Raw genomic sequence first — 26,655 nt, forward strand, 5'->3', positions numbered from 1 at the left:
TCTCAAGTGCGCATGGAACATTCTCCAGGATAGAGCACATCTTGGGTCACAAATCAAGCCTCAGTAAATTTAAGAAAATTGAGATCATATCAAGCATCTTTTCTGACCACAATGCTATGAGATTAGAAATCAGTTACAGTGAAAAAAACATAAAAAACACAAACACATGGCGGCTGAACAATACGTTACTAAATAACCAAGAGATCACTGAAGAAATCAAAGAGGAAATCAAAAAATACCTAGAGACAAATGACAAAACACGACGATCCAAAACCTATGGGATGCAGCAAAAGCAGTTCTAAGAGGGAAGTTTACAGCTATACAAGCCTACCTGAAGAAACATGAAAAATCTCAAATACACAATCTAACCTTACACCTAAAGGAACTAGAGAAAGAAGAACAAACAAAACCCAAAGTTAGGGCTTCCCTGGTGGTGCAGTGGTTGAGAGTCTGCCTGCCAATGCAGCGGACACAGGTTCGAGCCCTGGTCTGGGAAGATCCCACATGCCGCGGAGCAACTGGGCCCGTGAGCCACAACTGCTGAGCCTGCGCGTCTGGAGCCTGTGCTCCCAACAAGAGAGGCCATGATAGTGAGAGGCCCGCGCACCGCGATGAAGAGTGGCCCCCGCTCACCACAACTAGAGAAAGCCCTCGCACAGAAACGAAGACCCAACACAGCCAAAAATAAATAAATAAATAAATAAATTTTAAAAAAAAAACAAAAAACAAAAAAAAACCCCCAAAGTTAGCAGAAGGAAAGAAATCATAAAGATCAGAGCAGAAATAAATGAAATAGAAAGAAAGAAAACAATAACAAAGATCAATAAAACTAAAAGCTGGTTCTTTGAGAATATAAACAAAATTGATAAACCATTAGCCAGACTCATCAAGAAAAAGAGGGAGAGGACTCATATCAGTAAAATTAGAAATGAAAAAGGAGAAGTTACAACAGACACCGCAGAAATACAAAGCACCCTGAGAGACTACTACAAGCAACTCTATGCCAATAAAATGGACAAGCTGGAAGAAATGGAGAAATTCTTAGAAAAGCACAACCTTCCAAGACTGAACCAGGAAGAAATAGAAAATATGAACACACAAATCTCAACTAATGAAATTGAAACTGTGATTAAAAATCTTCCAACAAACAAAAATCCAGGACCAGATGGCTTCACAGGTGAATTCTATCAAACATTTAGAGAAGAGCTAACACCCATCCTTCTCAAACTCTTCCAAAAAACTGCAGAGGAAGGAACACTCCCAAACTCATTCTATGAGGCCACCATCACCCTGATACCAAAACCAGACAAAGATACTACAAAAAAAGAAAATTACAGACCAATATCACTGATGAATATAGATGCAAAAATCCTCAACAAAATACTAACAAACAGAATCCAGCAATACATTAAAAGGATCATACAGCATGATCAAGTGGGATTTATCCCAGGGATGCAAGGATTCTTCAATATACGCAAATCAATCAATGTGATTCACCATATTAACAAGTTGAAGAATAAAAACCATATGATCATCTCAATAGATGCAGAAAAAGCTTTTGACAGAATTCAACACCCATTTATGATAAAAACTCTCCAAAAAGTGGGCATAGAGGGAACCTACCTCAACATAATAAAGGCCATATACGACAAACCCATAGCAAACATCATTCTCAATGGTGAAAAACTGAAACCATTTCCTCTAAGATCAGGAACAAGACAAGGATGTCCACTCTCGCCACTGTTATTCAACATAGTTTGGGAAGTCCTAGCCACAGCAATCAGAGAAGAAAAAGAAATAAAAGGAATCCAAATTGGAAAAGAAGAAGTAAAACTGTCACTGTTTGCAGTTGACGTGATACTATACATAGAGAATCCTAAACATGCCACCAGAAAACTACTAGAGCTAATCAATCATTTTGGTAAAGTTGCAGGATACAAAATTAATGCACAGAAATCTCTTGCATTCCTATACACTAATTATGAAAAATCTGAAAGAAAATTAAGGAAACACTCCCATTTACCACTGCAACAAAAAGAATAAAATACCTAGGAATAAACCTACCTAGGGAGACAAAAGACCTGTATGCAGAAAACTATAAGACACTGTTGAAAGAAATTAAAGGTGATACCAACAGATGGAGAGCTATACCATGTTCCTGGATTGGAAGAATCAATATTGTGAAAATGACTGTACTACCCAAAGCAATCTACAGATTCAATGCAATCTCTATCAAATTACCAATGGCATTTTTTACAGAACTAGAACAAAAAAATCTTAAAATTTGTATGGAGACACAAAAGACCCCAAATAGCCAAAGCAGTCTAGAGGGAAAAAAACGGAGCTGGAGGAATCAGACTCCCTGACTTCAGACTATACTACAAAGCTACAGTATTCAAGACAGTATGGTACTGGCAGAAAAACAGAAATACAGATCAATGGAACAAGATAGAAAGCCCAGAGATAAACCCACACACCTATGGTCAACTAATTTATGACAAAGGAGGCAAGGATATACATTGGAGAAAAGACAGTCTCTTCAATAAGTGGTGCTGGGAAAACTGGACAGCTACATGTAAAAGAATGAAATTAGATCACTCTCTAACACCATACACAAAAATAAACTCAAAATGGATTAGAAACCTAAATGTAAGACTGGACACTATAAAACTCTTAGAGGAAAACATAGGCAGAACACTCTTTGAAATAAATCACAGCAAGATCTTTTCTGTCCACCTCCTAGAATAATGGAAATAAAAACAAAAATAAACAAATGGACCTAATGCAACTTAAAAGCTTTTGCAAATCAAGGGAAACTACAAACAAGCTGAAAAGACAACCCTCAGAATGGGAAAAAATATTTTGAAACGAATCAATGGACAAAGGATTAATGTCCAAAATATATAAACAGCTTATGGAGCTCAATATTAAAAAAACAAACAACCCAATCAAAAAATGGGCAGAAGACCTAAATAGACCTTTCTCCAAAGAAGACATACAGATGGCCAAGAAGCACATGAATAGCTGCTCAACATCACTAATTATTAGAGAAATGCAAATCAAAACTACAATGTGGTATCACCTCACACCAGTTAGAATGGGCATCATCAGAAAATCTACAAACAACAAATTCTGGAGAGGGTGTAGAGAAAAGGGAACCCTCTTGCACTGTTGGTGGGAATGTAAATTGATACAGCCACTATGGAGAACAGTATGGAGGTTCCTTAAAAAACTAAAAATAGAATTACCCTATGACCCAGCAATCCCACTACTGGGCATATACCCAGAGAAAACCATAATTGAAGAAGACACACACACACACACACACACACACACAAAAATAAGACACATGCACCCCAATGTTCATTGCTGTGCTATTTACAATAGCCAGACCATGGAAGCAACCTAAATGCCCATCGACAGACGAACAGATAAAGAAGATGTGGTACATATATACAATGGAATATTACTCAGCCATAAAAAGGAACGAAATTGGGTCATTTGTAGAGATGTGGATGAATCTAGAGACTGTCATACACAGTGAAGTAAGTCAGAAAGAGAAAAACAAATATTGTATATTAACGCATATATGTGGAACCTAGAAAAATGGTACAGATGAACCTGTTTGCAGGGCCGAAATAGAGACACAGATGTAGAGAACAAACGTATGGACACCAAGGGGGGAAACCGGTGGGGGGGTGGGGATGGTCATGGGATGAATTGGGCGTATGTGATTGACATGTATACACTGATGTGTATAAAATGGATGACTAATAAGAACCTGCTGTATAAAAAAATAAATAAAATTAAATTAAAAATAAAATTCTGGAAGGAATACTCAGTAAATGATTAACAGTGCTTATCTCTAGGGAGTAGGTCTAGGGGTTGGAAGTGGGAAGAGATTTTTAATTTTCATTGTATACCCTTTTGAGTTTTTGAATCTTTCACCATGTGCCTTTATTATTTTTATAATTGCAAATCGAATTATAGGGTTTGTCTTTTAAACATGCAATGAAGGGTTGGCTTAGATCACTGGTTTTCAAACTTGTATTTTAGCAGTAGAACACGTGTCATATAATCTTACTCGGAAGCCTAATGAATGTAGGACGAAGAAGAAATCTGATCCCTTCTTGCCCAGGGTCCCCCGCCCCCAGCTCCTGGTTGCTGCATCTCTAAGGGACCCATTGAATGCAGTTTGGGAATAACAGATCTAAATGATTTCTCTCAGGCACCTCCCACCTCCCCAATCCTATGCTTCCCTTCTGTTTAGCAAAGAAGCTGGGGTGTCTTAGCCCTGAGGTACAAGCTGCTGCTTCACTGCATAGCTGCAGATGGCCCCTACCCCCCTGGGGAGTCAGCACCTGGGAAGGCTGAGCTGTGCACCGGCTGAGTGTCGCTCAGACTCTGGGGGACAGCAAACAGGTCACCCTTAGATGGGTTGAAATGATAGAGAAATGTTAACGGGTGGATTTTGCAGCTCTTCTAGGTAAATCTGAACCTGGGGCTTTGATAGGCAGGATGCTAAGGGGACGGTGAAATGGTATGAGGTGGGAGAAGACTCATTCACCTTTTAAAAGTGTGGTTAGGAATGTAGACCTACTGCTTGTTTACACTATGATTTTGGCGAACTACTTAGCTTCTCTGAGTCTCTTGTTGAATCTGTAGAAAGGGGGAATACTTGTGCCTACTTTCTAGGACTGTCAAAAGGATTAAATGAGATCGTAGGTCTAAGTGCCTGCCATAGTGCCATGCACATGGTAGGTGTTCAATAAATGTTGGTAATTCTAATCATCATCATCACCAAGTTCCTAGACAAGTCAGAAAATGGCCTTGCTATCTCTTCCCGTATATTCTTAGTTAAATCTTTAACCTCTCAGGACCTCAGTTTCCTTACTTATAAATTAGAGGTGCTCAGGAATTGCAAATTGGTGGCCCGCTGGACCAAATCTAGCCTGCAAACATATTTGTTTATCCAGATAGTATGTTAAAAATCAAGAAATAGTCTCCAGAAATCTGAATTTTCCAGACTCTTTTAAAAACTGAGCATCTGTTTTCACTGACCATCACTTGGCAACTTTTCACCAGCCTCCATCCTCTGTATTATCTTACACCTGGCCACCCCTCTTCACCTGCAGGCAGTTGAGTTGGCAAAGCCTAGACTAGAAGGTTTCAGGAATTCCATGGCTTTGCCACTTTTTCATCCCATGACCCTGAGTATATCCCTTCATCTCTCTGGACCACCACGTTACCATCTATAAAATGAGTGAGTTGAGCTTCCAGCCTTGGCTTTCTTTGAATGTTCTATTCAGTCCATAAACCTTTACCGAATTCCTGCTATTTCCAGGAATTTTACCAGGCATTTGGGAGGATGCAGAGAAGAATAAGAATGGGTGTGGCCCAGAGATCTTTTACAGCCAGGCCGCCCCACGTGTAGACTGCAGAATGGCACCGGTACACAGTGCAATAAACACAGAAATTGAAGACAAGCATTTAGAAACTTTTATGGCAGTTGGACTTTGCCACGACAGCCAAGTGCGTGCTCAGTGGACGTGCTTTGTTGAATAAATATGGATCAGTTCACGTGTTGTCGAACTCGTGGTGAGTTACAGGCGCAAGCTGTGTACTCATTCAAGCTACTATTGCTGCTTTACAAACCGCCCCTACCCTTAGTAGATTAAAACAACAGCTGTCATTTACTTGCTCACAGATCTACAGTGTGAGCAGGGGCGGGCAGCTCAGGTCATCTCTCCTCCACACAGTGCCTACAGGGTGGCTGCACCGGGGCCCATGCGTCCACTTGCAACATGGCTCACTCACAGAGCTGGCAGGCGGGTGCCTTGGTCGCCTTTCCACGAGGGTGCTTCTTCTGAGCAGCATGGCAGGGTTCCACTGGCCACTGTCCTAAGGGAGCTGGGCGGAAGTGCATGGCCTTGTTATGATCTAGTCTCAGAAGTCACATTGCTTGAAGGATTCACAAAGTTCTACCCGACTTCAGAGGGAGGGGATCTAGATCCCATCTCGTAATGCGCTTGTGGAAAGGTTCTAGAAGAACATGTGGGACATAAAGTTTTGTTGCAGCCGCCTTTGGAAAATATAATCGGCCACTCTATATGGAGATGTATTTGTTTTCTGTTGCTGTGTAACAATGAACACAAACTTGTTTTATTAAAGCTTACAGTATTAAAGCAATGCACATTCTTTAGCTCAAAGTTCTATAGGTCATGACTCCAAGTTTACTCAACCGGGTTCTCTACTCAGGGTCTCACAAGGCTGAAATCAGGGTGTCGCCAGCCTGGGCTCTTGTCTGGAGGCTCTGGGGAAGAATCCACTGCCAGGCTCATTCGGCTTGTTGGCAGATTCAGTTCCTTGTGGTTGTAGGTAGGGGTCCCCATTTCCTTGATGGCTGTCAGCCAGGGATTGCTCTCTGCTCCTAGAAGCCACACACATGGCTCCTGGATCTTCAAAGCCAGCAATGTCACATCAAATTCTTCTCACTCGTTGAGTCACTTTGACTTCATGTACTGCCAGATGGAGAAAACTCTTCTTTTTTGTGTGGCTAGATTATGTCGAGCTGGATAATCTCCTTTTGCCACATAATGTAATCAGTAGAGTAAGATCTCATCACGTTCGCAGGTTCTACCCACACTCAAAGGGGAGGGGAGTGTAAGAGGATGAGGGTGATTGGAAGGCATTCTTAGAATCCTGCCTGCCACAGATGGTTTGGTTCGCAATGAATTAAAAATTAAAACGAAGTGGTTCTTCATCACAGATAGTTTGAAAGCTCTGGTTTAGGACCCAGTAGAGAGGAATGACATGTATGCAAATGGCTGTAATTTGAGACCTTAAGGGCTAACTTCCAAAAGGAGAAGGGTAGAGAGGGCACAATGAGAGGTCAGTGGGAGGGAAGATTATTGTGTAAGTGGAAGGGGATAGAATTAGGGTTTCTTGAGGATGTGGTATTTGAACTGAGCGTTGTAAGACAGGTATAATTGGGATCTTTTAAAAATAAGGCAGGGTGGCAGGATTGCAACAGTTACATTTCTGTTTAGTGCCTTGGATGCAAACACAGAACTGAACTGAATCTTCTGAATCCTCTCTAAAGTCATTTTATCGCTCTATGACCACAAACAATACAACATGGCAAACGACCCCAAAGCTCAGGGGCTTCAGACAGCAATCAAGTGTTATTGCTACGGGTCTACAGGTCAGTTGGGTGGTTCCTCTGGTCCCGGCTGGGCTGTCTCATGCATCTCGGACCAGCCATGGTGGGCTGGGCAGCTCTGCTGGCCTTGCTGGGCTCTCATATCTTTGGGGCTTGGCCGGCTGTCAGCTAGTCCGGTATAACCTCGGTTGTTCTTCACACGGTTCCTCTTCCACCTGCCCCTCCCCTCCTTCTAGCATATACTAGCCTGGGCTTGTTCCCTTTGAGGAGACAGATGAACAAACACGAGGGTGGAAGAGTGCAGGTCTTAGAGGCTTGGGCTCAAAACTGGCACGCTGTCACTTCTGCCTCCTTCTTTTGTCCACACCAAGTCACCAAGCCTGCCCAGATTCAGAAGCTGGGGAAACAGACTCCATCTCTCGGTGGGAGGAGCCAGAGGATCCCACTGCAAAGGGTATGGACACAGGGAGGGCTCGGTGGGAGGAGCCAGAGGATCCCAATGCAAAGGGTATGGACACAGGGAGGGCTCGGTGGGAGGAGCCAGAGGATCCCACTGCAAAGGGTATGGACACAGGGAGGGCTCGGTGGGAGGAGCCAGAGGATCCCACTGCAAAGGGTATGGACACAGGGAGGGCTCGGTGGGAGGAGCCAGAGGATCCCACTGCAAAGGGTATGGACACCGGGAGGGCTGGAGGATTGGGGCCACTCTTTCAGTCTGTCTACCACAGGCATCCTGAGAAATCTTACTAAATTCTCTAGACGAAAAGAACAAGAACCCCCTCCCGACTTCAACTCCATTGTTTCTCAAGCTAAGCAAAGGTTTTTGGAGAAACTTATGTGTGAGAAACCATCTGGAAAATGTACAGTGGTCCATTAACCAGAGTTATAAGAAGCCAGGCGTCTAAAACAGTCCGCAGTCTTCTGTGTGAGTAGAAGGCGAAAGAGGAAACTTTCTGGGCAACCTGATCACCTTTGCTTCTGTGGTACCTTCACCAGCCCACATTAGACTCATCCTTCAATGCCCAGCCCCAGTGCTCTCTGCAGAACTGTTCCCAGAACAATTATTTTGGGAGAATAATTCTTTTCCCAGGTTCCAGTAGCAATTTTTAGAATGAAATGGTGTCAAATCTGGCCTTTGATGTAGACAAAAAACATTTCTTTTATGTTACTTCCTGAAGTACCTAACCCAAGGCCAACAAATAGTAGTTGCACAATAAACGATCATTAGATGAATAGATGAATGAATGGTTAGATGAGTAAACGGATGGCAGATGCTTCCACACTTGACTGAAGCTTTCTTTTAGAAGAATCTGATATTATCATAAACTTTATTTCCTTCTCTCCAAATCAGTATGTCAACTTGAAATCTTTTGTAGTTGTTCCATGTCTACGTGCTTTAAAGAAAAACCCAGAAAACTGATTGCACAGGGGAGGAACCCTGTTGTGTTCTCACTCATATACCCTGTCATTATTAGCATAGCATTGCAAACTGAGGTCCATGGGTTCCCGAGGATATTAATCATTCTCTAGCTGAAGGGAGTGGCGGGGGGGCGGGGTACTTCTCATCAGATAAATTTGTGAAATGCTGGATTAAACAGCGGGGCAGCTTTCTTTTTTGTGAGACTTCACAGAGCCTTTAATATGCTAATATACATCTAATGTATCTCCAAGAGAGCATTAGAATATGTAAGGGTTGAAAATTGGAAGGATTACTTTTTGTGGGTGAGGCAGGGCAGGGGTGCAGGGAGGAGGGAGGTATAATTTTTTTTATTATGATAATACATAACATAATATTTATCATTTTAACCATTCAGAAGGGTACAATTCAGTGGCATTAAATAGATTCACAGCGCTGTGTAACCATTACAACTACTCCCAAAACTTTTTCATCATCCCTGACAATAACTCCGTTTACACAATAACTCCCCCTTCCCGCCCCCCACCATTACCTCTATTCTGCTTTCTGTCTCTGTGAGTTTGCCTATTCTAGGTCCCTCTGTTGACTAAAAAAAAAAAAGCACAACGTGAGAGTTGTGAGTTAAGTTTTATCTGGGGCGGCAAAATGAGGACTATAGCCTGGGAGATAGCATTTCAGGTTGCTCCAAGAAACTGCTCCAAAGAGGTCGGCGGGGTGGAGGGGGAGAAGTCAGTATATATGTGATTTGGGTGAAGCGGGGTACGTGCAATCAAGCACACACGTTTGCAGAAGATAGCGCTGGTCACGAGGAGCAGATGTCTCCATTAATTATTTTAGTGCTATTCTAGATATGAGGAGATGCAAGAATTAGGCTCGTAAAGTCTTCTCCCGAAACTATCTACCTGAAGACCTGTTCTGCCAGTTTTTCCCAGAGCACCAAGTGCCTCATTCCTGATCTCCACCCTGAACCACTTTCAGGGTGTGTTGAAGGTCAGTGGCTGCATTGGCTAGTGACTTCATATTTGTAGAGGCAGATGGCAAGTGCCAATTTTTAGTTGGCACCTCATATAAGTGGAATCATATGTGTCCTTCCATGTCTGGCTTATTTCACTCAGCATAATATTTTTGATGTCCCTCCTTGTTGTAGCATATTTCAGAATGTTATTCTTTTTCTGGCTGAATAATAACTATTCCATTGTATGTATGTGCCGCATTTTGTTTAATCCTTTATCTGTTGAGGGACACTTGAGTTATTTCTACCTTTTGACTGTTATGAACAATGCTGCTGTGAATGTTGGCATAACAAATATCTGTTTGAGTGCCTGCTTTCAGTTCTTTTGGTTACATTCCTAGGAGTGGAATTGCTAGGTCATATGATACTTCTACATTTAAACTTTAGAGAAACCACCAAACTTTTCCACAGAGGCTACACCATTTTACATTTCCACTAGCAATGCATGAGGGCTCCAGTTTCTTTGCCAACACTTGTTATTTTCCGTTTTTTAAATTATGGCTCTCCTGGTAGGTGTAAAGTGGTATCTCCTTGTGGTTTTGGCTTGCATTTCCCTAATAACTAATGATGTTGAGCTGTAAGAGTCCTTTATGCATTCTGAATATAAGTCCTTTATCAAATGCCTGTTTTGCAAATATATTCTCCCAGCCCATGGCTTGCCCTTTGAAGAACAAAGGCTTTTAATGGCAATGAATTCCAACCTACCCATATTTTACACTTTTTGTGTCCTATTTGAGAAACCTTTGCCTAAACTTAGGTCACTAAAATTTGCTCACATATTTTCTTCTACAAATATTATAGTTTGGCTCTTATGTTTAGGGCTGTTAACCATTTTGAGTTAATTTTTGTGTATGCCGTGAGGTGTAAGGGTTGAGGTTTATTTTTTGGCATGTGATACCTAATTTTTTGACACCATTTGTTGATAAGATCATCCTTTCCCCACTGCATTTCCTTAGCACTTTTGCTCATAATCAGCTGATTATATACCTGGACTCTCCACCCCATTCCCATTGATCACATGTCTTCCCTTGCTCTAGTACCACTCTCTCTTGGTCACCGTAGCCCTTGAGCAGGCCTTGCAATTAGGACGTATTAAGTTCTCCAACTTTGTTCCTCTTTTTCTAAATTGTTTTGGCATATTCTTCTAGATCCCTTGCATGTTAGTTTTACAAAGATTGCATTGAGTCTCTAGATCAGTTTTGAGAAGATTGACGTCTTAACAATATCAGGTCTTCTGATCCATAAGCATGATGTATGTCTCTGTTTATTTAGATCCTTGATTGCTCTCAGCAGTGTTTTGTAGTTTTCAGTGACTAGGTCTTGCATAGTTTCGTTAAATTTATCCCTTCAGTATTTAGTATTTTTGATGCCATTGTAAATGATATTTTTATTTCCATTTCCAACATTTCGTTGCTGATATTTAGGAATACAATTGATTTTCATGTGACAACTTTGTATTCTGTGACATTGCTGAACTCACTAGTTCTACTAGTGCTTTTGTAGATTCCTTAGGATTTTTTAATGTAGATAATCATGTCATGGATAGACATTGTTTGACCTCCATTCTGCAGTCAAAAAATGGAGACCTAGAAAGACAAGGGACCTGTCTGCTGTCTCACTGTTCATAAATGCAGAGACACGAGTTTGAAACCTGGATCTTCTGGATCCTCCTTCAGGGTCCTCCCCACCACACCCAAGTTGCTTCTCAGGATTTCAGGCCTCAAGAAAAGAAGCTTGTATCAGCTGAGATTAGATTTGAATGGCTTAAACACAAAAGAAGTTTATTTTTCTCTCACTTTAAAGTCTGGAGGTTTGCATCCCAGGGCTGGTATGACAGTTCTGCTTCATAAAATCCTCGGGAACCTAGGCTTCTTCCCACAAGTAGCTTCACCATCCCTAGGCCATGGACCTCCATCTCGTGATCCAATATGGTGGCATTTGCATTCTAGACAGCAAGATAGAAGGAGTAAAGAAGGAAAAGGTGCCCACCAGTGATGTCTTCAGGTAGGTTCCGTGGACTGCCACACGACACCTGCACCCACATCTCTTTGGATAGAACCCAGTTGGGCCACACCTAGCTGCAAGGATGTCTGGGAAATATCATCTTTATTCTGAGAAGTCATATTCCCAGCTGAAATTTCTGTTACTGTGGAAGAAAAAGAGAACAGCTGCTGGGGGATAAACAGCAATTTCTGCCACAACCTAAAGGGTAGGAATCCAGAAAGGAAACAACTTGAAAATTGTTGACGAAAAATTAATCAGTCGATCTAAGAAAGAATTGGAAAATTTTTTTCGAGCCAAGTTTGAGGATTATAAACGGGAAGAACATCTCAGAAAGCTCTGAGAACTGTTCTACCAGTTAGAAATCAACGCACAGTTATATAAGTTTTCTGAGACAGGGGGCTGTGTATCAAATGATGTATTATTGACAGTTTACATAATCCAGATCTAAGCGTCATCCTGGGGGGTTGTGTGACCCCCTTACAAAATCAGGAAGGAATGTTATCTTTTAAGGAGCTGTCTTGTTGATGGTAGGAGAATTTTGCTCTTTATGGTTGAGCAGGTATTCCTGCCGATGGGGGAGGTTTGGTCGATGCACAATGAAGATACACAATGCACAATGCAGATACACAATACACAGTGCGGGGAGAGGGGAGGCCAAAGGGCAGAGAAGACTTTTTATGTTTAAATTTTTCTCGTCTTGCTATAAAATATGAATTGTATTTCACAAAATGAAAGGAGGAAAAAGGTGGCAGAGTTCAAAGTCCGTTGCATCTTTTACAGATCGTTTTAGGATCAGGTGAGCCAGCTCTCTTTAGTTTTTATAGCTCGTTAAGTTGACCTGAAGCCATTTAGTCAGAGGATAAAGTTAATCCTCAGAACCCCTTATGGTATTACATCCTTGTGACTATATTAGACATGTCTAATCATGGATGACCTTCTTTCATCTAGAAAAGATAAAACAAAAGATGTCTCCTCATTCATTTGGTCAACAAAAATTGCTATCTCCTACCCTCATGGACCTCACAGTTTGAGGAGAGATAGGCAGTAATGAAATAAGCACCTGAATGAATGTGAAATCACAAAGGAGCCATAAGGATGCTACAGGGGCACACTCAGGGACTGTGATCTAGTCAGGGAGGTCAGGGAAGGTTTGCCTGAGGGTTTGGATTCATTTCTGCCGCAGAGGCTACTTTCATAGCAGAGTGGTGTATTCTGAGAAAACCATCCTTTGTGCCATTGTGGTTACACCTTATGAATCCTGCCTGGGGCACTGTATGAGTAAGAGATCGTTATTTAAGAACAAGGATGCCAGAGTGAGAGTAGGATGGGGGTAGGGGAGGGGGGAGGTGGAGGAACTGCTCAGGGGCTTTGAGAGAGTCCTTTGTGGCTTACACCCCAGGAGAAATGGAGAAGAGGAAAGGAGTTCAGAGGTTCCAAGATGGCAGGTCGAGGAGGCCAGGATCGTAGTCCAGTCAGAGACTTTCCTTGGGGGCCAGGAAGGAGCCCAAAGAATTTGGGAGCCCAGAAGGAATTTTCTAATAACTGGAGTCACCTGTATGGAGGAAGAGAGCTTCCCATTCTCTAAGTACCCAAGCCAGGCTCAGGGACCATCCATGTGCCGTAACAAAGAAAGGGTTACTGGGTCCAGTGGACCATCAGAGGAGGTAGCATCTGACCTCCCACTCAGCATCTAGATTCTGTGACTGAGACCTGGAACAGGGGAAGGTCCTAGCAGTTGTGTATGAGGGGAGGCCAGTACCAGAGGAGGGGTCAGCCATCCATCACTTTCTGCTTCTCCACTTCCTCCTGCTTGGGGAACCTTTGCAAGCAGCGAGCAGAAAGAGAGCCTGAAGAAATCAACCAGCAGACTGCAACCTACCAGGTGTACTTGGGAATTCACTCTTCCAGCTTAAGGCAGGCGCGGTAGATGGGTCCCGTCCTCTGGCCAACACTGGTTAACTGGTAAGGGCCGCTTGGAGCACAGTGTTGAGAAGGATTCTCGGAGTCTGGGACCCATAAGGAAAAGTATTACAATAGGTTGGTGATGCCTGCCTTTATCCTAGTGTGATTGTGAGGAAGAAATGGGATGATATATGTAAAAAATGCTTTGTGAATTGCAAAGTGCTATCCAAATAATAACTAATAATGATAGCTATGATTTTTAGTGCTTCCTAAATACCAAACACTGCTAAGAGCTTTACTTCTCACGATAACCTTTATGTTAGATACTGTTAATATCCTGCCTTTTACAATCGAGGGACCACGGCTTGGAAGAACAGTGTAATTTGCCTAAGGTCGCACAGCTAGTGAGTGTAGAACCGTGACACAAGCCTAGGTGTTTCTGACTCCAAAGCAACTGCTTTTATAGACTTTGTTTTGCTGTCTTCGGAATGTAGGGGATTATAACTGTCATTATTACTATTAATAGAGCAACTCTTCTATTACTTGGGGGCTCAGCCCTAATTCCCCAGCTAACGGGGTGTGTTTGCAGCCGTTTTTTGGTCCCTGGAAAGGTTGGAACTTGCCTTCTGTTCAGCTTACCAATTCTGCCCACCTTTCTCCTGACCTGTCCACATCCACTCTGCAGAGCAATGTAATGACCCTCTGTTATGCTCCGTTCGCCAAGCCTCTGAGAAGAACACTTTTTAGCAGGCTGCCTGTGGTTGTTCAAGACTCCTCGTGAACAAGGCACAGAAGGATGATTCACTTCCACAAGTCGTGCTTTCCTGAGAGCCGACTGTGCTCCCCAAACCTTTCCAGGCACGGACATGTGGGGAGCAGCGGACCGACATGTGGTAGGAACTCTTAGCTGTGATGATTACACGCATGGGGTGGTTGGCAGTTTGCAGAGCACTTTCATATCGATTTTCTCTCCAGGCCTCAGTTTTGTCATCTACAAAGTGGATGTAAGGACAATAATGATATAGTAAAGTCTCATCTTTCGAAAGGGTTAGGTTATAATAAACTTACCACTTAAGGTGAAAATAACGTAAAATTAGAATCACCCTTGACAATCATCCATGGAATATAAAGACAAACCACCTCTCAAAAGCCCAACTGAGGGCTCCCCTGGTGGCGCAGTGGTTAAGAATCCGCCTGCCAATGCAGGGGACACGGGTTTGAGCCCTGGTCCGGGGGGATCCCACATGCCGCGGAGCAACGAAGCCCGTGCGCTACAACTACTGAGCCTGCGCTCTAGAGCCTGTGAGCCACAACTACTGAGCCTACGTGCCACGGCTACTGAAGCCCACGTGCCTAGAGCCCGTGCTCTGCAACAGGAGAGGCCACCGCGATGAGAAGCCTATGCGCCGCAACGAAGAGTAGCCCGCGCTCGCAGCAGCTAGAGAAAGCCCGCGGGAAGCAACAAAGACCCAATGCAGCCAAAATTAGACAATAAATAAATAAATAAATTTATAAAAAAAAAAAAAGCCCAACTGAGGCAGTTTTTCCTCCAGCATTAAAACTGATGACTATTTCTCTGGTTGAAGTCATCACGGTGCCTTCTGAGGTAATGAAAATACTTATCTTCCAAGAGTAGGCTCACTCGGCACCAAAGTGCTCACAGTACCAGAGGCCAGAGGGAACTAGGCCCCTGGGGACATCATCCAGGATACAGGCTCGCTGAGCGTGGGGACAGGAGGATCACCAGCCTCCCTAGTTAGGATTTCTTTCTCTTTCTTTTGGACCATGTGTCACTGAATTCCTGAAGCTTTAACTATATATATGATACAGTGCTATTAGGTCTGATTTCCTGACTTGCTGTCTATGAACAGGATTAAAGCTTGAAAATAACATGTAATGAAGCAAACACCAGGCTGGGTGAGGGGAGATCTGGGCTCAGGCCCCAGGTCAGCCCCACCTGCACCCATGGCATCTTGGGCCAATGGACCTTCAAGATGAACTTATCACCCAAGTGTCCGAGTCCTGAGGCTGCATTTCTTGACTGCAGACTTGCAGGACCCTTGTGACCCTATTTAAAAAAAAAAAAAAAATGCTTATGTCCATCCCAGCTTCTACCTTCCTGCCTAAACTGGCGTCATCTCTGCCTATACCACTGTGATGATAGCCTCCTCCCTGTGTTCCGCCCTTCCTCTTGGCCTCCTAATCCTTTCTCCAGTGGCTATAAGAGAGCTTTCCAAATGCAATCTGATCTTGCCGCCTCCTTCTATAAAATACTTCATTTCCAAACGCTTCTGGGGAAAGACAAAATTCTCATCCCTGCCCACCTGTCATCCCTACCAGGCTTCCCCTCCTTCTCTGTGCAACACACACCCTGATCTTCTTTTAGTCCCTCCGGTTTCATATTTGCCCAGCCAAATATGGGCCTTTGCACATCTTCACTTCACCCTCTGTCTGAAATGCTCTGTTCTCCTCTCCCTGCTGAGTTTATTCTAATCATACTCCATCCGTTTCCTCAGGGAAGGCTTTCCTGACTTTTCTGACTGGATAAGACCCCCCTGATCTGATCTGATCTGAAAGAAAGGGACTCTCTTTGCACCATGTATCCTTCTTTTCTGCACAGGCCACTGTAACTAATTAAATTTACTTGTGATTCTGGATTAAAGTCTATATTCCCTTCTGCCACACACACTACTATAAGCTCTGTGAGAGCAGGGCCCTTATCTGTCTTGCTCACCAGTGTATTCTTTATACCTAGCACAGAGCCTGGCATGTGCTTGTATTCATTAAGCATGTAAGTGGATGGACCGATGGATGGATGAGACACCCAAATGAACATTGTCAGATGATCAGTGTTGTTGTTTTGTTTGTTTTTCCGGTGATAAACCCTTTGGAAACTTCCTCTGAAGAAAATGGTACAAGTTGGAATCATTCTTTTAGAATGAAAGAGAAAAGTTACTGAAGGCTCCATTTGCCCTTTAGATAGTAGGTATTACAAACATCTTGGCTCTTTTTCTCTCTGCTGTTTAAAAAGTCTTTTAATGAGCTTTCACACTGTATGTAGCAAATGACCTTTTCTAGAGCCATCTGTACAAAACAAAAGGGTGAATTGGACGAGTGGGTTGCTTCTGCCCTTGAAAGCGAAGCATCAGCCTTTTTAAACAAGGGTTCCTATTTGTGAATGACCTTACCCTCTTAGGGAATGGGGCCCCGCCCAGACTTCAGATTCCGACATCCTGGTGTTGAGACCACAGAGTTATCGGAGCGAGGAAAATTGACACGCCTGATTCCTGGGTGGAACTGCAGGACTTGCCTGACGTGGCCACGGCCGATGTCGTCAGTCTTGTGGTTGCTGGGTTATAGTGTCTCTGTCCATTCATAAACAGTGCCCTTTAGGGGCAATTGTCTTCTCATACTGCTTGGTCCTGGTTGTAGTGGAAGGTAGGTTTTCTCAGAACAGCGGCCTACCAGGTGAGGGCTGGGCTTAGGTCAGCTCATTTCAGTCTGACTTCTGGAATGCCGGAGAGCGGTCCTCAGCCTGCAATGAGGGTACATTCCTTCTGAATGAAAACAAAATTGTGTTTCTCTCTGCATCTATCCCAGGAAGAGGGGGACTCTGAGATTAATTACAGGTGGATAGGTAGTAACATTTTGTTCTTAGACCTCTACTCCAGCCTGTTCCTTGCTCAAAGACCTTTTGTGGCTCCCACCTGCCAAACAGCTCAAATGTAAGGCCCTCAGGTTCTGGTCCAGACTTCCTGGCCTCCTTGTTCCTGACTCTCTGTTGCATCCCACTCACCCCAGCCAAATCAGTCTCCTTGCCACTAAGGAAACAGGTCCCTTACTTTCTAACCTCCATCGCTTTGCACATGCTTCCCCTCCAGCTGGGCTCCATCCCCCCAGCCAAAATCCTACCCATCCTTTCAGGCAGCTGTCAAAGACCTTGCTTCTGCAGGAATTTTTCCCTGATGGTCTTAAGTAGAATTTAACCTTTGGCTCTTGTAAATAGCTTTAGAATTCATCTGTACAACTTTCAAGGCACTCACATTACATACAGTGTTGTGTGTTTTTTCCTTTCTTATATCCATGCTGTTTGTTGAGGCCAAGAATTATCTTATTTTTCTTTATTTCCTCCACAGCTCTTTGGACATAGTAGGTCCTTAATTCCTCTGTGGAGTCATCCTCTTTTATGAGGTGAATGAAGAAATAAAACAATTCAGCTTATGTCCTCGTAACTCATGAAGAAAGTACATTTATCAGTTGTTCAAACTCCCTTGCTTAAAGTAACTTTATGCTTTTGGCTAAATTAAGTCCTCCCTGGCCCTCCTTGAAGGATAACCTTGAAGGCAACCTTGAAGAGAATGCTTTGCTGTGTTATCTGTGTGTGTGTGTGTGTGTGTGTGTGTGTGTATGAAGGTTATTAGAATAATCTACTTAGCAGATAAACAAATGTTTGGAATTACATGGAGTCATTTAAGCCTCAAAGCAAAATCATTCCAGCGCCTTTGTAGGGTTATTTGAGAGGAGGATTGGGGGCAGGGAAGCTATCCTAAAATTTGCAGCAGAATCTAATCCGTTATAGTCCTCAGACCCTGGATGAAGCAGATGCCCTACTCACTTTTCCTTTCCGCATTGCCGTTTTTGAACATACAGCCCTTTTTCCATTGTTTTGAAGACACTAGCCAGCTCAGCCAGAGACACAAGTGTCCTCTCTGAGCGGTAGCTGCCAAGTCGGCAGCGCTGGGATTAGAGTATGTGCTTTAACAGACCTTTCTCCTTGGGCAGAATACAGCTGGCTCACTTCACCACCTTTCTTCCTTCCCTCCAAAGGATGCCAGGCACGCTAAATAGTGATTAAACAAAAGATTAAAATTCCATTTGTGTGTGTGTGTGTGTGTGTGTGTGTGTGTGTGTCTGAACACTAATCGATTCTTTCAGTGGAATGTTAAGTAAAAGCATGCAGATACCAGAAGCAGTTATTTAGAGCGGCCAGTCAGAATCCATTTCCAATTTACTGTTTAATGTGATTTCCACAATCATTCTGCCAGCCTCCTCCCCACACTCTCCCTCGCCTCCCTTGCCCTGTGCTCCTTCCCAACCTCTCTGCTTCCTGTAGCAAAAGGACATCTGGGAACAGAGGGCAAGGAAAGTAGCAGAAGATGGTTGCTGAAGGAAAATAATCACGGCTTTTATAGACAAATCTGTGAGTCTGCACAATTAAAGAAACTTAAAATTACCTCTGGATTGAAACCCAGACATGCTTTTTTGCATAACATTAAGTGATTGCCATTGCATAAGAATCGCTGTCTTTTGAGAAGCATTGTTCATGTTTTTCTTGTTGCAAAAGGTCTGTGGCATTTGTTTCTGTTGTAGAATGCCACTATTAACTAAGGACTTTCTTCTTTCCTCAAGAACAGCGAATTTCCACATGGGCACATAACCTGCTGTTAATGAGGAAACTCTCTAAGTCCTGTTATCAGCAATAGCCAGTTGAATTGGCTCAGGTGTTCAATAGGTTCCTTCTGCAGGGCGCCCAGTTTTATTATTAGATTCCCATCTCTGTCCTTTTCCCCCAAATATGACCATCACATACACCAGATCGTAATCCTTCTCCAAAAATAACGTATTAATAGTTGCACTCCTTTACCGAAGGGGCCTAACTTTGTGCCAGACACTGAGCTTGATGCGTTGTATAGATGAGTTCAGTTCATCCCCTCAGGTGCAGGTTAACCTGCAGGTTATTCTGATAGTTTTCCCTATTTATCAGTCAAGGAAACTGGGGTCCACCTGCCCAGGGAGTAAAACCTAAGTTTTTCCGTCTCTGGAATCAGAATGCTCTGAATCATCCAACTAGACTTCCTGCCCCATTAATGAGCAATCATTCATTCAGTCATTCACCTGATATTTACTGAGGGCCTAAGGTATTGACCTAGGAACACACAGTGACAGCTCAAAACAGATGTGCCCCTGCCTTCAAGGAGCTCACAGTCTAACCCAAGGAGAGAACAGCCAGATCTGGTTTGGTCTTTGGGGCTGACAAACTATGGGGTTTTGGGCAAGTCTGTTCTACTCTGTTAGCCGCAGATTTCGTATCTGCAAATGAGGCAGCTGCATTTTGACAAGTGGTTTTCCACCTTTATTGTGAATCACATGGGGAATGTGTTTAAAGACACCTTCCTGGCATCCTATGCCCAGATATGTTGATTTAATAGGTTCAGGGTGTGGTCCAGGCATTTGTATCTATAATGAGAGCTCAGGTCTCCCAAGAACCATCCTTTGAGAGAGACTGATCTGACTGTAAAGCCATTAGCATCTACAAGGGATCTGTGTTGTCATGCCTGTATCCCCAGTGCCTACCACAGTGCCTGGCACAGAGTAGATCTCGGTAAATATTTGGCAATAGTTGGAATGATCTATCTGTGGGGTTTCCGTGGGTGGATGTCAGAGACTCCTGATCAAAATTTTCATAAAGGTTTCTGGATAGGATTCTAAGGGCCCTTTGGGCTCTGAATGCTCAGTGGTTTTAGGAGCGAAACCAACTCCTTCTCTGACCAAAAGCTCAGACCTATTATTGGAAATCTTTTAAACTTGTATAGTAACATTTGAGTCCTGTATCAAGGTGATTTGATGAGATGTCAATTTACAGTAGATTCTTAAAATCCTAAAGGAGTTGGTACCCACATTCTACGTGTAAACTCTGAAAGTGCTCCCGATAACACAGTTTGTGATTTTTCTCGGTTGATCTGAAAGTACCTTTTGGGCAGGTAGTGCTGTCTCTATTTTCCAGGTAGGAAAATCGAGGTGCCTGTGACTCTTGTAGCTTGTCCAAGGCCACACTACAAGGGCTCTCTCCACTAAAACCCAGCGTGGGAGTCAAAGAACATAGCTCTTATTCTCTGGCCTGCTTATGTGGCCTTGGTTGGGTAGCTTGGCCTCTTTGGACATCAGTTTCCCCACCTGTAAGATGGGAGACAGGTGGACTTATTGTTTCTGAGCAGCTGCATAGCTTGGTTATTTGAGGACCCCCCTAGTAACGTGTTTAGACATGCAGAAGTCCCTATGGCAGCAAGCTCCAAAGTCCTCTTAGTTTAGGGAGGAAATAAGAACTAATGAGACCACCTAAAACAGGCCACCTCTGCAGATCATTCCAGAGAGACATGCATCATTAAAGCAAAGACAATGAGGTGGTAGAAGCTGTTAAGTGTGAAACTCCCAGAATTTTGGAATCTTAATTCTCTACCCTGTTGGTTCAGCAATTCACTGTTCATTCAAGGGAGTTTACCTCTATGCGGTCACAACGTGAGATTCAACCCCGTGCCCTGTTCCCAGCAGTGTGAGAAGACTTTCACAAACATATGGCGGAAACAGTGTCCTTTCTGGACTCTTAGACTCTTGAAATGTCCTTGTAAAGGTTGCCTCACCCTTGCTGCTCAAAGTGTTTTTCGGGGATCAGCAGCATCAGCCATCCCCTGGGAGCTTTTTATTTATTTATTTTTTATAAATTTATTTATTTATTTTTATTTTTGGCTGTGTTGGGTCTTCGTTGCTGCGCGCGGGTTTTCTCTAGTTGCGGTGAGCAGGAGCTACTCTTCGTTGCAGTTTGCGGGCTTCTCATTGTGGTAGCTTCTCTTGTTGCGGAGCGTGGGCTTTAGGCACGCAGGCTTCAGTAGTTGTGGCTTGCAGGCTCTAGAGCTCAGGCTCAGTAGTTGTGGCGCACGGGCTTAGTTGCTCCGCAGCATGTGGAATCTTCCCGGGCCAGGGCTCAAACCTATGTCCCTTACATTGGCAGGCAGATTCTTAACCACTGCGCCACCAGGGAAGCCCCCCTGGGAGCTTTTTAGAAATGCAGAGTCTCAGGCCCAGCCCCAGACCTCCTATATCAGAATCCATGTTTAACAAGATCCCCACGTGATCGTACTGCACAGGAAAGTTCGAGAAGCGCTAGCCCTAACCCCGCACTTGAGTCCCCTCCTTCACATCCTGATGAACAGGAGAGCATCCTATTCCTGGCCTCCTCTATCTTCCTCCAAGTGCCCCTGTTTCATCCTAATACCAGTCCAACTTTTAGAATTTCTTCTCTATCTTAAACTAATCCATCAGTCATTCAGTAACTTCTGCCCTTGGCACTCACGCTAGCCTCAGGGCCTCAGAGAACAAGACAGATCCTCCTGTGTCCCCCACGGCTTCCCATCTCCTAGTCCTCATACAACAACACAGTTTCTAATCTTCCTCATACATACCTGTATGTGGCAGCCTGTTGCAAACTCACTGGGGCCAGGAAAGTAAGACAAGTGAGAGATGAGAGCCAGGTGAAATGCACTAAAGAATGGCGGGGGACTGTGGCAAAGTGGAGAGCCATGTGCTGGCCCAGCTCGGTCAGAGCATTGACGTGTCTTTTGAGTTTTCAGAAGAAGCCAATGAATCTTGATAAAACAATAAGAAATCCCTCCATTTTTTTCACGCTGGCAGTTAAAAAAAAAAAAAAAAGATCCTCAGAAGCCACCAGGTTGTGTTTGCCAGTGATCATATCTAAGGTTTTTGTGACCTTTGATGATGAATATCTGCTCAGCTTGGATACAATAGCCCAGGTGTAGCCTGACCAGCACAGGGAGGCAGGATTATGGCCTCCTTCATTCTAGACCAGTAGTTCTCAAACGGGAGTGTGCATCAGAATCTCTTGGAGGACTTATTAAAACCCAGATTGCCAGGCCCCACCCCCAGAGTTGCTGCTGCTACTTCCTGGGCAGGGCTCTGGAATCCGCATTTCTAACAAGTTCCCAACCAGTGTGGATGCTCCTGGTTCACGTTTTGAGAACCACTTTAGATTCGTTCCTCCCCTTAAGGCAGCCGTGGTTTGCAGAACCTCTTTAGGTCCACCAGTGACCTAATGTCGTCAGTGGAAGTTCCCAGTCTTTGGGTAGCAGAAGAGGGAGAAGGAATTGGGAGGGAGGGCTGGAGGAAAGATTGCTAACCAGCCCTTGACCGACCAATCCTGACATCTAGAGGTAGAATATTTACTTTGGGCAGATCCCTGACCCATTCCAAGATTCAGTTTCCCTGTCTGTGAAATAGGGCAGTGGCCCCAGCTCAGTTTCCAAGTATATGTGTTCGCTTGTTCGGAGATTTGATTGTCAGTTTGTTTTTAGCAGAGGACCTTTTAAAAATGAAATCCCACATGGAACCCTGGTATAAAAAACAGACAGATGCATTGCGGGTCTGATTGAAGGAGGGGAGTCAAGCTCTTACTCTCAGCCTTCACCTTCCCAAGGTAGCACCGAAGGGTCTCCTGTAGAAATGTAGCTCACCATAGTTGAAACCTGCTGAAGGAACTTCCAGCTCAGCTCCTGTGATTTCTAAGCCCCCGAGAACTGTTTGCAGGCACGTGGCCTTTGTTTTTGCAGTTTTCTTTCCCTCTCTGACCACAACGTCTGGCAGGCCCACTTTCAGAGTTTTCTTCTTGCAACTCAGAGAGGTCTGTAGGAGAGGAAATGCCAAGGATTGTTATTATCTTTAGAGCCATTGTGGAAAATCTGCTAACGCGAGAATCAGCCGGAGCCTTAATAAACAGGAGTGAGGATGATTTTATTCCAGTGGCTTCTTGTGAGTGCTAATATTCCAGCACACCACGCATTCAGGGACTAGCTAATTATATAGGAAATAGGACTAGTGGATTCTGCGTGCCACAGTGGCAAGAACAGGTGTGCGGGGTTTTTAATGGGCAAGGTGAGGTGGAAAGCTGTTCTCATGTAGGTGAACACAGGTACTTAAACAGCCGTGTGGAGCAGTGTTACTTTGGGAAGACTCTTACTGAGCCCTGGGGCCAAGTCTTTAGACTGGACTCTTGGCATGGGAAAGCATCTGGCACCTTCTGATGACCCCAGACACTGGAATGCAGCCTCCTTTAATTAGGGAAACTGCTTCCTAATGGGCCCACCAGCACGGGCTCACCTTCCGGAACACAAAATAAATGCCTTCCTCTCCCAGCCCCTGGGACTACTCTCCTGTGGCTGCTATATATTCCTGTTTTCTTTCAGCCATCTAAGTGCTTGTTCAGACCTTCCACACACATTTGACAGCTGTTTCCCCTCTTTGGGACTGGGCCTTCTTTGGGACTGCAGAGATGACCAAGACCCCACTTCTCTTCCTGTGCTCTGTGCTCCTTGGGCCCAGCCCAGCCCTGCCGTGCTTCACCTGCACCTGGAAGTCTATGCCCAGGCCATGTGCTCTGCCTGCCTCTCATTTCGCTTATCTGAAGCCCAGCCCAGAGGCCCCCATGTCCATGAAACCTTCCCCAGTTCTCCCAGGCAGAAGTGAAGTCCTCTAGCACTTTCTCCAGACCTCTCACCCAAGATTCCCTGCCTCTGCCCTGTCTAGTACGGAGCCACTAGCCACTTATGGCTCTTGAGCACTTGGAATGAGGCTGAACTGAGATGAACACAAGTGTGAAATACACACTGGATTTTGAAGACTTAGTACAAAAAAAAAAAAAAGAATGTAGAATACCTCAACACTTTTTTCCACTGTGTGTTGAAATGATAATACTTTAGATGGAGTATATGGAGCTAAATGAAATATATTATCGAAACTCACTTCACCTTTTTTTTTAAAATTTGGTTGTGCTGGGTCTTGGTTGCGGCACGTGGGATCTTTAGTTTCTTCATGCGGGATCTAGTTCCCTGACCAGGGATCAAACCCGGGTCCCCTGCATTGGGAGCATGGAGTCTTAACCACTGGACCACCAGGGAAGTCCCTCACTTCACCTGTTTTTAAAAAATTTCTTAAATGTGAATACTAGAAAATGTAAAGTTACATATGCAGCTCACCTAGGTGGTTCACGTTATATTTCTGTTGGACAGCATCACACCTACCTCTTTCTCTCTTCCATGAAAGGAATGTCTGTCCATCTGTTTTCTCTGCCGTGGGTTTGTAAGTTCCAGGAGGGTGGACACTGTGTGTCATCTTTCTGAACTGCACACCTGGCTGGCACGGAGCAGGACTAACAAAGCTATACTGAGGAAATTAATACATGAACCAATGATGACAGGCATTCAGTCAATACTGAAAGCTCCTTTAGGCAGTGTAATTTCTGGGTCTCTGTTATTAAACTTATTTCCCCTTTTCTTCTATTTCACAGTTTTTGTCTTTTTTTAAGGGCTCACACAATCAGCAGAAGAAGACCTTTTTCTTGGGAGATGGGCAGAAGCTGAAGGACTGGCACGACAAAGAAGCCATCAAGAGGGATGCTCAGCGTGTAGGTACGAGAGCAGAGCATCCACGGACGGTCCCCGGGAGAGTGTTTGCACACGCGCGTGTGTGTGTGTGCAAATGTGTGTGTTTAACGGGGTTATCTGGACCTCCTGTTGACTCCCTGTCCGTTTGCCGTCATCCTTCCCCTGGTTCCTGGGATCCCCCGCTTCACCTGTTAGCTGACCCCTTTCTCCACTCACGTCACCAGATCCACTGCCTTCGGGACTTTGCCCTGCTACCTCTATGGTGATAGAAAATGTCTCCCTCCTCGAAGATATTTTACCACTAAAATGAGGAGCAGTAATCATAAGAGCCAACACTTATTGAACACGTATGGTGAACAAGGCCCAAGGTCCACACTTTTGTTGGTGAAACTCCTAACCGACCTTTGTAGCGCATTTGATGAGAAGGGACCTGGAGCTCAGAGAGGTGGGGTAATTTGCCTATAGTCACACAGTGAGAAAGAGGCAGGCTTGGGCCTTGAACTCAGGTCTAGAGGGCTGAGTTGATCCCTACCCAGCACCATAGCCACAAGGTTGAATGAATCTAGTGGGCTTCAGCTGAAGTTTTCTTTGCCTAATTAGCCTTTGGAACTGTTGCTGTTACACTGCAGAGTTGGGAAGTGGTGGGGTGGTGCAGAAATTATGTGGTGAGTCATCTCGAAAGAGAGCCTGGGCTAGGAGCCAGGAGAGCAGCTCAGGTACCACCTACCAGCCACGTGACCATCAGATAAATTCCATACTCCTGGAGCCTCGGTTTCCCCCTCTGTCAGCAGGGCTCATGCTTCCTACTTTGATAACCTCAGGGTGTTGTTGTGAAGGTGACAAGTAAAGTATAATTTACAATACTGGAAAGCACCGCAGAAATATAAGGGATTGTATTTTATTCATTTTTATCTCAGTTACAGGTACCCACCACTATTGATTTTTTTTTTTAAAGTTATACTGTGACAAAACCAGATGACAATAAGGCTCTGAATAGAGCTGATGTAACCACTGATGGTCAGGGAAATCGAAGACAGGACATGCATTTTTCTATATGTCAGTGATTTAAAATGAAGGGGGGGGGCAGGTGCTGCCTAAATTAAGAAAGGAAACATTTGAAAAGAGCTAATTTTCCAGGCAGTTATACCGGAATTATTAGAACATTGGGCTAACTAGCCAGAAAAGAGTAAGCAGTGGCGACATCATTGAGAGTAATAATAACCAGCGTGTGTTGAGCACTCACTGTGTGCCAGGCATCTTGCCCTGCATTCCCTCCTTAATCATCACATTGAAGCTTCTCATCCCAGGGAATACAAAGGGCAAAACTCAAGACGCAGAAAGGCTGAAGGTGCTCCTGAGGTGACACAGCTGGGCCCAGCAGCAGGGCTGGGCTTCAAACTCCACTCTGCCCAGCTCCAGGGCCTGAACTCTGAATCGCTCCCCTACACTGCCTTCCCGAAGCTTCCCTCCCGACCTGAACAGATGCTTCTGCTCTTCTTTTTCTGCCTGTTGCATTTGTGTCCCTTGCGGGATCTGTGCTGGGCACTGGCCAGCAGTGTCTTATCACAGAGCAATGCAAGTTACAGGTGGTGGAGTCCTCTCTCTGTCGTTGGGCTGGATTGGAGTAGACACCACCCCTGGGCTCCCCTCTTTGCTTGCACCTTGTCATCAAGCTGATGTTGTCAACATTTACTTTGCAAAGTAAACAGGATGTTGCTCCGTCCACGGGCTCCAGAAGGTGAGGTGATGTTGAATCACCTGACTTTTATTACCCTTTCTTCCACACCCTGGCCAATGGCAGATGCTTGGGCTATTATTGCAGAGGTTGGGGGACATCCCCACGTACCATCTGCACCCTGGGAACCCAGAGAGTAATTTCCTGGAGCATCAGGGACTCTTTCCCCAGATGGATTGTAAAGAGAGAGGAAAA

The 26,655-nt window shown here is 44.3% G+C and overlaps 1 protein-coding gene across 1 annotated transcript in view; it reads left to right on the forward strand.

The window, feature by feature from the left end:
• Nucleotides 1-26,655, forward strand: part of GALNT10 (polypeptide N-acetylgalactosaminyltransferase 10) — a 223,633-nt gene that overhangs the window by 86,641 nt on the left and 110,337 nt on the right. The window contains exon 2 of the mRNA XM_059917564.1: nucleotides 24,647-24,749. Coding sequence (XP_059773547.1) covers nucleotides 24,647-24,749 — 103 coding nt within the window. The remainder of the gene's footprint in view (nucleotides 1-24,646; nucleotides 24,750-26,655) is intronic.

This window comes from Balaenoptera ricei, chromosome 3, assembly GCF_028023285.1.
Source record: "Balaenoptera ricei isolate mBalRic1 chromosome 3, mBalRic1.hap2, whole genome shotgun sequence".
NCBI lineage: Eukaryota > Metazoa > Chordata > Mammalia > Artiodactyla > Balaenopteridae > Balaenoptera > Balaenoptera ricei.